General features: G+C 45.0%; 1 protein-coding gene across 1 annotated transcript in view; it reads left to right on the top strand.

Moving 5' to 3' along the window:
• The window catches only part of VWF (von Willebrand factor), a 197,208-nt gene that overhangs the window by 168,923 nt on the left and 14,361 nt on the right, over positions 1-13,924 (top strand). Inside the window, exons 44-47 of the mRNA XM_070946842.1 lie at positions 5,575-5,685; positions 8,192-8,375; positions 9,882-9,922; positions 10,997-11,113. Of these exons, the coding sequence (XP_070802943.1) occupies positions 5,575-5,685; positions 8,192-8,375; positions 9,882-9,922; positions 10,997-11,113 (453 nt within the window). The remainder of the gene's footprint in view (positions 1-5,574; positions 5,686-8,191; positions 8,376-9,881; positions 9,923-10,996; positions 11,114-13,924) is intronic.

The following is a 13,924-nucleotide window of genomic DNA, read 5'->3' as shown; positions in this document are numbered from 1 at the left end:
ACCCAACAAGACAAACACAGACTTCAGAGGATAATTAGAACTGCAGAAGAAACAATGGCTACCAACCTGCCTTCCATTGAGGATCTGTATACTGCACGAGTCAAAAAAGAGGGCTGTGAAAATATCTACAGATCCCTCACATCCTGGACATAAACTGTTTCAACTCCTACCCTCAAAACGACGCTATGGAGCACTGCACACCAGAACAACTAGACACAAGGACAGTTTTTCCCAAACACCATCACTCTGCTAAACAAATAATTCCCTCAACACTGTCAAATTCTTGTGTACCCCACAAAATTAGTGTTCGGGCACCTTTCCAAAGGGGCTGCTCTGATAGCTGGATGTTGGGTTTACTAGATATACCCTTGACTAGTGATATAGTCTAGTCTTGATTAGTCTAGTGAAAAGAAGGACTAGGGGTAACATGATAGCCGGGTTCTAATATTTGAGGGACTGCCGCAAAGATGAGGGGATCTAAGGTAGGACAAGAAGCAATGGATGGAAACTAACCAAGGAGAGAAGCAACCTGGAATTAAGGAGAAACTTCCTAGCAGTGAAGACAATTAACCAGTAGAATGGCTTGCCTTCAGAAGTTGAGGGTCAACATCACTGGAGGCTTTTAAGAAGAGTCTGGACAGCCACTTGTCTGGAATGGCATAGAGCCATGATGGCACGCATGCCGGAAGTGGCATGCAGAGCCATCTCTCCGGGCACATCACCCATTGCCTGTTGCTCTTCTGGGTTCCAGCACGCCAGCCAGCTGATCTTCGTGCATGCGGGAGCACCGGTAACCGGAAGAGCAGCTTCCTGAAGCTTAGCTTTCAGTTTCCGGCGCGCACATGCTCACCAGCCAGCTGGTCTTCACACGTGAATGCGTACCAGAAACCAGAAGACCAGGTGACCGGCACATATGCTCTTCCGGTTTCTGGCATTCCCACACGTGCGTGCCAGGGAGTGCTCTTCCGGTTTCCGGTGCTCCCGCATGCGCACACGCACTCCCATTTTGGCACTCGGTGCCGAAAAATTTCACCAACACTGGCATAGGGTCTCCTGCTTGAGCAGGGGATTGGATAAGAAGCCCTCCAAGGTTCCTTCCAACTCTGTTATTCTGTTAAATAGAAGTCAGAAGAGGTAGCTCTTTAGCTTACCAAGGCTTTGGGCAAGAGAGACCAAAGCTGGGAAAGACTTGGATTGGGTTTGGTCATCATCTAACGACTAGTGGGATTCGGTTAATGACAATAACAGGAAGTGCTGAAATTTCTGCCACCAAGCAATGTGTCACACCATCACTGGAGGCTTTTAAGAAGAGTCTGGTCAGTCACTTTTCTGGAATGGTATAGGGCCGTGATGACGAACCTATGGCACGCGTGCCACAGGTGGCACGCGGAGCCATATTGGTGGGCACACGAGCGTTGCCCTAGCTCAGCTCCAGCACGCATGCATGCACTAGCCAGCTGATTTATGGGCTTTCTGGGCCCAATGGAAGTCAGCAAACGGGCTGTTTCCGGCCTTCGGGGAGGTGGGGAAGGCTGTTTTTGTCCTCCCCAGTCTCCTAGAGAGCCTCTGGAGCCTGGGGAGGGCAAAAAATGGGCCTACCGGGCCCACTGTGCCATCACATGCCAAACGTGAGGGGACCATGGGGGGGTCATTCACACATGCATGGGGGTGGGCAGGGTGCATAGAATTATGGGTGTGGGCATGCATGCCCGCGACCACCCCGCATTCCCCCAGCTTTTAGCACGCGATGGCAAAAAGGTTAGCCATCTTTGGTATAGGGTCTCCTGCTTAAGCAGAGGGTTGGACTAGAAGATCTCCAAATCTGTTATTCTGTGATTTCTGTCACCTACCCTGTTTCCCCCAAAATAAGACATCTCCTGCAGGGGTGGTTTCTACTTACCTTTACTACCAGTTCGCAATGGGGCTGCGCTCGCGCTCTTCTGTGCATGCGCAGAAGCATTCTGATGACATCGGAGTCGGTGGGTGGAGCCTCCCGCCGGTTTTACTACCGGTTCTATAGAACCGGTGTGAAGCGGGGGCAACCCACCACTGATCCCCTGATAATAAGCCCAATCAGGTTTTTGAGCGCATGGCAATAAGGCCAAGCGTTTATTTCAGGGTTCAAAAAAATTTAAGTCAGGGTCTTATTTTCGGGGAAACGCGATATATTGACCTTCCTTGCCTGTGATGAAATTCACATGCCAGGAGGTGCCGCTGTTGCTACTGACTTCCCAGGGAACGCGGGCCCCATTCAGAACGAGATGCGTTTATTGTAACATCAGGAAAGATTTAAGACTCTGAAAAAAGTGGGATATCCTTCCAAAAAATAACAAGAACATTTCCCCTGTTTTGGATGATTGGGTAAATGCTACAAGTGGTAATCAAATAAGGGGATTATGTTGCCACTAGTTAAAAGCATTCATTTCTCAGGCATTTTTGTTTCTGCTATAGAAAATAAGACAGAATCTCTTTTTGAATATGACCTTACTGTACGGGATCAGCGACGGCTTTGTTAAATGGCACATTTCCTCCCCCCCACATTTTTATTGAACACAATATAATTGATAGTATATTGAATAGAATGAAATAAACATTGAACATGCTTAATCAAGGGGTTAAAATTACATATCGACTTAAGAGTTGGTGGTCGATTAACTAAAACGATTGAATTGCTTATTACATTCCATATAATCTGTATATTTGAGAAGAGTACATGAAAAATACAAAATGTTAATTGGCAGGTAATTCGCAAGGTTTGGGAAGTCAGTGAAAACCATCTACCGTGTTTCCCCGAAAATAAGACCTTGTCTTATATTTTTTTTTGAACCCTGAAATAAGCGCTTGGCTATATTGCCATGCGCTCAAAAGCCCAATTGGGCTTATTATCAGGGGATGTCTTATTTTGGGGGACACAGGGTAAAAGTTTTCAGTAAATGTGAAAATGGCCTATCGGTCAATGTGCCTTAAATGCAGTTTATTTTTGTTTTATACATTTATACCTGGCATTCTACACCATGGCATCCAAATCCGCTTACTAGTATACCCTGTTTCCCCCAAAATAAGACATCCCCTGATAATAAGCCCAATTATTATTAGAAAATAAGTATCACACTTAGGTTTATTTTCAAAGTAACCGTTTTGTTGTAAAAGTTAATAATAAATACACAACCTGAACCACGAGATAATAAGATGTGTAAAAACCACAGCAGCCATTCACCTGCCAGTTTGGTCCAGTGGTTAAGGCATCAGGCTAAGAAAGCAACGAGACTGTGAGTTCAAGTCCTGCCCTAAGCTATGAAAGCCAACTGGGTGACTTTGGGCCAGTCGTGCTCACTCACAGCCCAAACTTCCTCACAGGATAGTTGTGATGGGAAATGTAGGAGAAAGAAGAAAGGATGTTGGATATATTTTTCCCCAAGCCTTGATTTATTTATTTCTGAAACTAATAAAGGTGGACTACACTTCAATTCAAAATGCTACAGGTTTGAATGGCTATATAGATTGTTCCAAGCTTGGAACAGAATAACCAGCCATTCCACTGTTGGAGCATTTACAACTTCTGGAGGCAAGTCGTTCCACTGATTAATTGTTCTAACTGTCAGGAAATTTCTCCTTAGTTCTAGGTTGCTTCTCTCCTTGATTAGTTTCCACCCATCGCTTCTTGTCCTACCCTCGGGTGCTTTGGAGAACAGCTTGACTCCCTCTTCTTTGTGGCAGCCCCTGAGATATTGGAAGACTGCTATCATGTCTCCCCTAGTCCTTCTTTTCATTAAACTAGACATACCCAGTTCCTGCAACCGTTCTTCGTGTGCTTTAGCCTTCAATCCATCAATCATCTTCGGATTCTGATTCTGAGGAAAGTTTTAGGAATTTAGGCTACTCATCCCCGGATTAAATATATTAGCCAGGCTGATTTTTCTGGGGATCGATTTGCCACAAGAGTTCTGATATCTGCCACAATCAAGTCAATACAATTTACATCAGGGATGAAATCCAGCAGGTTCTGACAGGTTCTGGAGAACCGGTAGCGGAAATTTTGACTAGTTTGGAGAACCATTAGCAGAAATTTTGAGTAGTTCGGAGAACCGGCAAATGCCATCTCTGGCTGGCCCCAGAGTCGGGTAGGAATGGAGATTTTGGAGTATCGTTCCCCTGGAGTGGGGTGGGAATGGAGATTTTGCAGTATCATTCCCCTGGAGTGGGGTGGGAATGGAGATTTTGCAGTTTCCTTCCCCTGCCACACCCACAAGCCACACCACGCCCACCAAGCCACGCCCACAGAACTGGTAGTAAAAAAAATTGGATTTCACCATTGATTTACATCTCTCTCTCTCTCTCTCTCTCTCTCTCATATTTGCAAAATGGGCAACATAAATAAAGTTCATTTAAAAAAAAAAAAAAGCCCTTCATAGTTTTCATGTAAGGCTATAAAGTAGATGAACTTCCTTGTGCTTCTAATTAAGACCTGCAAAACAATTTTTTCCCCCATCGTTTATAATATTTATATTCCCCTAAATGCCGCTGTTCTCTGGGTGGCTTACAGGAATAATTTAAAACCGTTAAACAGAACTGTGAAGTCTGAAATAGAATAAAACCACCAGAGTTAAAGGGAACGACGTTAGTGCGGCAAACGTTTTAATAAGCATTAACAGATTTTAAGATTGCCTGGGAAAATATTTTGTGCTCCAAAGATTGGAGGTGTCACGCTCACCCCCGGCGAAGTTCGCCCTCCCAACTGTGCAATGAGAAAAAAAATGAAGTAGTTAGGATTTTCAAGAGTATGAATTACATCCCGGCAGTCCTTGATTTACAATTGCTTGTTTAGTGACCATTTGAAATTACACTGCCACTGAAAAAAGTAAGTTATGACTGTTTTTTTACACACTTGAGATTATGGTAGAATCCCCATGGTCATAAAATCAAAATTCAGACCCTTGGCAACTGATTCATGTTTACGACAGCTGCAGTGTCCCGAGGTCATGGGATCCCCTTTTACGACCTTCTGAGAAGCAAAGTCAATGGGGAAACCAGATTCATTTAACAACTAGGTTGCTAATTTAACAACAGCAGTGATTCACTTAACAAAAATAGCAAGCAAAGTCGTAAAATGGGGCAACACTCAGCCGAAAGGATTTTTCAAAATTACCATCAGATCATTAGTATTTCCTATACAGTATTATATTGACACACTCTGATGCTAAGGAGCTAGACATTCTACTCCCCCTCCCCACCTGAAAAGAACTCTGTTCCAACTGCCACTTGCCTTATATTCACATGCTCTGATGCTACCCCTTCGCTAAACCGGGTGTGGGCGTGGCCAGCATGTGACTCATCTGGCCTGCAGGCTGGGACATTCTATTTCCCCTCCCTCTCTGTTCCAACTGCCAGTTGCCTTATATTAACACACTCTGATGCTATGGAGTTACACATTCTACATTAAGTTTCAGGCTTTAAGTGTCAATTTATCACACCCGATCACATAGTTTCGTAGCTAAGCATGGGCGTCCAGCTATTATAGGAGAAAAGTTATACATACATGATTTTTATTGTTGTTGTTTCCTTCATGTTTTGCAGGGATACAAATATGTCAACAGAGAAGGGGCATGCTGTGGAAAATGTCTCAGAACCATGTGTGAAGATACACGTCTTTGGTCTCGAGGAGACGAAGACGTCATTTGGCATAACGTAAGGCATCGTGGTGAGGGAGAACGGGCATTCCTTGCTTTCCTTGGGCAGACAGTCTTCCCTTCTGGTGAAGACTGGTTAGAAAGAAGTGCTTAACCTTATAAATTGTAAGAGCTGCACAGAGCTTCAAGGACCACTTTGTTTCGACAACATTTCAGTTGAAGCATCCCTTGAAGTGGCTCTTCGATGTGGCATAACCTCCACGGTTAAACATTGGCGGAATTGAGCTCTGGATTTCCGGAGTAACTTGGTTCATATGTTCAGCTGAAATATTATGACTTCATTTCTACATTCAGTCATGAAGCACTTTGTCATATCCTTTCCGATCCTGTCCGATGGACTGGAAGAAGAGACCACCCATATCAGAGGATCCTAGAATCATAGGACTGGAAGGGACATTGGAGATCTTCTAGTCCAACCCTCTGCCCAAGACAGGACTGTTATACTATCATGGACAAATGGTTGTCCAGTCTTCTCTTGAAAACCTCCAGTGATGGAGCACCTCCAACTCCAGGAGACAAGATGTTCCATCGATTGATTATTCTCACTGTTAGGAAATTCCTCCTTAGTTCCAGGTTGGATGTCCCTTTGACGACTTTCTGCTTATAACTTCTTCTCCTACCCATAGTTGTTATGAGTATAAATTGACTCCTTCCCTGTGACATCCCTTCGAGTATTGAAATACAGGGTTTTTCTCTCTTTGTTAAGCTTTTTGTTGATAGTTGTGAAGTCATGTCTGACCCATCGTGACCCCATGGACAATATTCCTCCAGGCCTTCCTGTCCTCTACCATCCTCTGGAGACCATTGAAGCTCACGCCTACTGCTTCAGTGACTCCATCCAGTCACCTCCTTCTCTGTCGTCCCCTTCTTCTTTTGCCTTCTATATTTCCCAGCATTAGGCTCTTCTCCAGGGAGTCCTTCCTTCTCATTAGGTGGCCAAAGTATTTGAGTTTCAACTTCAGGATCTGGCCTTCTAAAGAGCAGTCAGGTTTGAACTTCTCTAGGACTGACCGGTTTGATCACCTTGCAGTCCAAGGGACTCGCAGGAGTCTTCTCCAGCACCGTAGTTCAAAGGCCTCAATTCTTTGGCACTCAGCTTTCTTATGGTCCAACTTTCACAGCCATACATTGCAACTGGGAAAAGCATAGCCTTGACTATACGCACTTTTGTTGGCAGCGTGATGTTGTTAAACTAAACATACCTAATTCCCTCAGCCATTCATCATATGGTTTGGCCTCCAGACCTCTTATCATATCCATGTTGCTCTTCTCTGCACTCTTTCTGGGGCCTCGGCATCTTTTTTGTATCATAATGATCTGAATTGGAGATAGTATTCCAATTATGACCTCACTAATGCAGTATAAAGTATATCACTTCCCTTGATCTTGATGCTATCCCTCTGTTGGTACAGAGAACTGGGACTGCGTTGGCTGTTTTTGCAACTGCGTCACAGAGTTGCACATTGTCTCCCTAAAGTAAGTTCAAGACTGCTTGGATTTATCTCCTGTGAAATGAAACAGGAGAGAGGTCATCCACAGTCAAGGCATTTTCTTACAATCTTAATAACTGTCTCCCTCCATCTTTGTGTTCTCTTCTTTCCTGTTGTCGATCCAAGGATCTCAGAAGCCATCAAGAGCTCCAAGGGACTAGTTAGTAGAACCATACAGGGCAGATTCTAGTGGAGAATTTCCCTTCCCTTTTTATGACCCTGTAATCCCTTAATTTGGGGGTAGAGTGGGGGCGACTGGATGGAGCTGAGCATTTACTAGCCGGATGCCCTTCCTGACACCACTTGGAGTTAGCAGCAAATAATTTTTCTTTGCACTCTAGAAGAGAAACATCTGCTGCTACCTAGGTTTGAACTCTCAACCTTCTGAGTGGGAGGCAAGCGCCTTCACCGCTAGGCCACCACACCACTCTTAGCAGAGAATATCCACTTGGATACTATTCTTTTGCACTCGAGTAGAACAGAAGAAAAATACTGCAATTACTTTCTAATTTTCCCCCCAACCTTTCAAATGGAAGAGATTTACAAATAGGATAAGGGAAACTGTTTAGTTTTATTCATTCTGCTCTTCCTTGGGGGCAAGGAAAGTCATGTTCTGCTTCATGGAGGAACATCACACACATCTCTTCCCTGAACAAGTTACAAAGAAAGAATGATCTTTGCGCTGCCTACCCTTCTGTTGTCTTACATTCAGAGGTAATATTCAGCCGGTTCAAACCGGTTTGCTTAAACCGGTAGCAGAAATCGCTGTGGGCCTGCCCACCCCCACCCCAGCTCTATGCCATCCTATTTAGGCATGTTTCTGAGGCCGGGCGCATGCACAGAAGGCACGCGTGTGAGCAAAGCACATGCGCCAAAGGCCCGGCATATGTGCGGAAGGCAGGCGCATGCACAAACCGGGTGAGGGCACGAAGCGAGCGAGCGCGCATGAAGCGAGATGCGCGGGGTGAACCAGTAGTAACATAATCTGAAACCCACCGTTGCTTACATTCCTAGGTTGGCTCTGAATGGACGTCTCCGACTGATCCCTGCGTCATCAACAAATGTGTCCGTGTGAATGAGGAGGTCTTTATCCAGACTAGGAATGTCTCATGCCAACCGAGGGAGCCAATCAGTTGCCCATTTGCCACAGAGATGCGCTGTGACCAGAGATCCCGATGCTGCCCTTCCTGTCGCTGTGGTAAGGACTGGTCCATTCAGAAGAAGACATGGCTTCTTACACCATCTTGAGAAGTTTGCAATCCAATTTAAATGTGAAACATTAGACAGGACCCCTAGAGAAGAAGACATTCCGGTGTTTGTGAGACAGGTTGGGAGAAGTCAGAATTTATTTTCGCTGCCGTAGGATATTGCAGTGGCAGGCAGTCCTTAAGGAAATCTGGCTTCTCCCATTCACTTTGCTTGCTGAAAGCCAGATGGGAGGGTTGCAAGTGGCTAGGGGACTAGAGGTGACATGATGGCCGTCTTCCAATATTTGAGGGGCTGCCACAAAGAAGAGGGGACAACGTATTTTCCAAAGCACCAGAAGGCAAGGCAAGAAACCACGGATGAAAACTAATCAAGGAGAGATCCAATCCAGAACTAAGGAGAAAATTTCCTGACAGTTAGAACAATTAATCAGTGGAACAACTTGACTCCAGAAGTTGTGAATGCTCCAACACTGGAAGTTTTTAAGAAAAGATGAGATAACCATTTGTCTGAAATACTGTATGGTTTCTTACTTGAGCAGGGGATTGGACTAGAAGTTTAGTTTAGTTTAGTTTATTTGATTTATATACCGCCCTACTCCCGAAGGACTCAGGGCAGTGAACAGCCACAAGATAAAAACACATAAATACAAAATTTAAAAACAGAATAAAACCGAATTAAACAATTTGGCCGAAGACAGATTTAAAACATCCCAATAAAATAAAAACGAATTAAAATTTGTGTTTTAAAAAAGAAAAAAGAGAAAAATTAGGCCCGGCCAGCCTGATGGAATAAAAAGGTCTTGAGAGCACGGCGGAAGGTGCGTAGATCCGGGATCCTCCGTATCTCCGGGGGGAGCTCATTCCAGATAGTAGGTGCCCCCAGAGAGAAGGCTCTCCCCTGTGGGCCACCAGTCGACATTGTTTGGCCGACGGCATCCGGAGGAGCCCCTCTCTATGAGAGCGTACCTGGCCGGTGGGAGGCTACTGGTGGCAGAATGCGGTCCTGTAGATAACCAGGTCCTAAGCCATGGAGCGCTCTAAAGGTGGTAACCAGAACCTTGAAGCGCACACGGAAGACCACCGGGAGCCAGTGCAGCTCGCGCAGGAGAGGTGTTACATGGGAACGCCATGTCGCTCCCATAACCACCCGCGCGGCCGCACTCTGCGCTAGTTGGAGCCTCCGGGTGCTCCTCAAGGGGAGCCCCATGTAGAGAGCGTTGCAGTAGTCCAGGCGGGAAGTGACGAGGGCATGAGTGACCGTGCGTAAAGAGTCCCGATCCAGAATGACGCAACTGGCGAATCAGGCGAACCTGATGAAAAATCCTCCCGGTCAGACCTTCAGGTCCCTTCCAACTCGTATTATTACTATTATTATTATTATTATTATTATTATTATTATTATTATTATTATTATTATTAAATTAAAAAATGGAGTTGAGATTTTCACTGTCCTGTGGAAGATTCAGATGCTAATAAATGCAACTTCTCTCTTGCAGAACCTGTGAATGGCTGTATCTTGAATGGCACTATTCTTGCGGTAAGATTCCAGCTGATCACCTGTTTCGATTATATTATATTTATTTATTTATTTATTTATCAGACTTGTATGTTTCCCATCTTGCCAAGTGTGACTCTAGGCGACTTACAATCATGGAATGAAATGTAGTATAAAACATAAAACAATAAATAAATCAAAGGAAAGCAGCTCAATAATTACAATCAAGTCCAGAGATAATCCCGTCTTAAAGCAAAAGTCTGGCAATGCAGAATGGTGTGGAAGCTTTCAGCTTTGTTTGTCACAAGGTTTGACTGGCCACCACGCTCCCTTTTATATCCTGTGGTGTGTGGTCCAGTGACTCACCTAATCTCGGGCATGCCCTTTCTTCTGTTGCACGCGCTTATCTCTGCGACGCTGGCGTGGGTCCAGCCAAGACTCATTACCCTCATCATTGTCCATCTGTGGCTGCGTGGACGTGCTTGGCCCTGGCCCTATCTCTTGCCCTTCGGCGGACACCGAAGGCATTGCCAGAGAGGAGGGTCCTGGAGAGGGAGGCCTTGCCAACTCCTCCCCTTCACTCTCGGAGTCCTCTCCTGACGATGACACAGGCTCAGGTAATGGAGCCACAACAGGGTTCTTATAGGGGCCCCGGCCCCTCCCTTACCAATGTGTGTGAGGGGGCTGAAGGGCCATTAACTCTCCCCAATGGGGCTGCAGGGGCTGGAGCCCCTTGACCCACCAGTGGGATCAAAAGTCCTTCTTTGCTCCCATCTGGTGGCCTTTTAAGAAACTGCTGGCACAAAACACCTAACACTTCCAACTCTGTTATTCTGTTATTTTGGCGGCAGTCTCCTCCTCCTCCTTCTGTGGACCACAATCTAGGGTTTCAGCCGGAACTTGGCGAACCCAGGAATTGAACCTAGAAGCTTCTGCTCTAGGACAGATCAATAGCTGGCTGAGCAATGCGCTCTCGTTATTCTCCTCTTCCCGTAGAATTGTCCGCATTTAACTTTGCAAGAAATGGTGCGGTGGGGGATAAACGGTCCAATCTCGGTGTTTCTCATGATAGGAATGACCATCTAAGGTAGCAAAACGTGTTCTCCTTTTTTTCAGCCGGGGAAACGCATGATGGTGGATGAGTGCACCACTTGCCAATGTAACACACAGCAGGGACTGTACCTGACATACAAATTGATGTGTGGGAAAATTACTTGTGAACCGTGCCCCAAGGTAAGAGGGAACTTCATGCTCCAAGGAGCTTTCTTGAATTTGAAGGTTCTGATTTCTTCCAAATTCCAAAGCCACTGCATCTTTTTTTTTCATTTTAAAATAAAATGAGCATGAATGTCCCTTTGTAATGTCCTTGATTAGGTCATGCTGATGAAAAGAAATCAAAGCTTTTAATTTGATAATGCCATTAATTAAGTTAGTTTTTTTCACAGACCTTTATTTTTCCTGGTTTCTGAATAAACGTAGGATATTGCAGCTGGAAGCTGCAAATTAAAACTATTTTAGGTTTTTTAAAAAGAACAAGAAGAAAAACGATAAAAGCTCTCCGTGTTTGGGCTGTTTACTTTTCAGATCTCATGGAACTTTGCCACGTAATCCTGCATTTATTCCATTCCTGGGTTAAGCTGAGAGAACAGATCTCAGTGAGATTTAAAACTGGATCTCCCCAATGCTCTTAGCACTACATCACACTGTCTTTTCCATGTTGGGTAGCCACTTTTTGATTTTTGACTTGATCCTCTTTGTTGTTAAGGGGCATGGTAGCCTAGTGGTTAAGACCCTGGGCTTGTCAACTGAAAAATTGGCAATTCTCTTACATACCCTGTTTCCCCCAAAATAAGACATCCTCTGATAATAAGTCTAATCGGGCTTTTGAGCGCATGTGCTAAAATAAGCCCCCCCCCCTGAAAATAAGCCCTCCCTGAAAATATTAAAGCACATGTGCAGCTGGTCCCCGTCATTTCCTCTGGTTAGGGTTAGGGAAACAGAGCTGAAAATCAGGTAAGATGGCAAGAGGAGCCCCATCTTGCTCCACGCACCCCAAAATAATAAGACCTCCCCGAAAATAAGGCCAAGCGTTTATTTCGGGGTTCAAAAAAATATAAGACAGGGTCTTATTTTCCAGGAAACATGGTATTTTTATTTATTAGTTTATAATATAAAAGACAAAAAGTACAAAAAAATAGGGAGGAAAATAAGGGAGGAAAAAGGGAAGAGAAGAAAAAGGAAAAGAGAAAAGAGAAAAAAGCAACAGAAGCCATTGACTTCCAACTCCCTTTGGTGCAGCAGAATAAGATAATAGCATCAAACCTCGACTTTTAACTTTTACATAATAACATAAACTAGCCATTTCTCTAACAACAAACCTATTAATTGGCAAAACCCAAAATCAAACTTTCATTTTTCCCCCCCACCTCAAGCAGAAGCGGTTTCCAAGTAGAAACAAAAGTAATTATATTTTTTTTTTCTTTGACCAAAGCAGTCAATTTGGCCACCTCTGCTAAACTGAAAGGTTGGCGGTTCGAGACCCAAGCACCACAGGGTGGGATAAGCTCCCATTCCTTGCCTCAGCTTCTACCAACCTAGCCATTCAAAACTTGCAAATGCGAGTAGATAAATAGGTACCACTTTGGTGGGAAGGTAACATTATTCTATGTGCCTTGCTGTACAGTCATTCTGGCCACATTTGGACAATGGTGGCTCCCTCAGCTAGGAAACGGAGATGAACACTACCAGTGGTGGGATTCAAATAATTTAACAACTGGTTCTCTGCCCTAATGACCAGCTGGGTGGGTGTGGCCATGGTGGGTGTGGTCAGAGGTGTGACAGGAAGCACTCGGCCTCCTGAACCCCCCTGGGAGCAACAATGGGCTGTGGGGGGGCACCGCTCTCCTGCGCCCCGTTTTGGACCTAGTAGGCCTCCCTGAAGCCTCCTGGGAGCAAAAACAGGCTGCAGGGGGCCATGCCACACCCTTTCATGCCCTGTTTTGGGCCTAGTAGGCCTTCCTGAAGCCTCCGGGGAGTGCAAATGGGCCGTGGGAGCCCTCACCCACCCGTGTGCCCCATTTTGGGCCTCCTGCACTTACCTGGGAGCCAAAATGGGACACGTGAGGACTCCTGGAAGGGACAGGGAGGGGACGGATGGTGCCAGCCAACAATTTAACTACCGGTTCGCCAGAACTGGCCCAAACCGGCTGAAACCCATTACTGACACTACCCCGTAGAGTTAGACATGAGTGGACGAGGAAATCTTTACCTTTATTTTTCTGTTTTGTTATTGTAACATCTCAGGAGCAGTTATTAAGGGATGCAGTTGGGTGCGAGTAAAGTTCCTACGAATCAAACACTCCTCACTTCCTAAGTCCAAATCTCTGGATGAAAAGGGAAGAAGGACAAGGGGATAAAACCTTGCTCCTCTCCAACAGCTTATTACATGTTTATAGAGGACAGCGAAAAAAAATAGAGCTAATTTTTCATGCCATCATTGCAAAAGTGTTTTGGCAGAGAAGATCCTACACTGATTATTATCTGCAACAACTAGTTGTCAAGAAAGAGGATGTGGGATGTCTTCAGTTGGGATCAGATGTCCCCATGGGAGATGTGCCATTGACGTGAAACTCTGCCACTCTCCTTAAGGACTTGTGGGCTGAGTGGCAGATTGCATGAGGGGAAACCTGGCTCAGAGAAAGAGACAGTAATTATATTTAATGCCTCAGCTTTACTTTTCAAAGCAAACTTAACTCCTCCGTATTTCCCTAACATGAATACGAGAATATTGTTGTCTGTTGATAGTCACATATATGTATATATGAATGTTCATTCGGAAAGATCTGCAATGCAGTACCGAACAAGAAGAAAGCTGATATCAATATCCGTCGATAGTCTGTTTTTTCTCTCAAATTTTGCAATGTGTAATATTAAAGGAAAAGGGATGCGGTGGCTCAGTGGCTGAGCTTGTTAATCGAAAGGTCGGCAGTTCAGCGGTTCGAATCCCTAGTGCTGCGTAATGGGATGAGCTCCTGTTACTTGTCC

The sequence above is a fragment of the Pituophis catenifer genome, unplaced genomic scaffold (assembly GCF_029215685.1).
Source record: "Pituophis catenifer annectens isolate HBS135680 unplaced genomic scaffold, rPitCat1.0.hap2 SCAF_7, whole genome shotgun sequence".
Classification (NCBI taxonomy): Eukaryota; Metazoa; Chordata; class Lepidosauria; order Squamata; family Colubridae; genus Pituophis; species Pituophis catenifer.
Note: the sequence above shows the minus strand (reverse complement) of the source record. Positions and strands in the feature narration are given on the sequence as shown.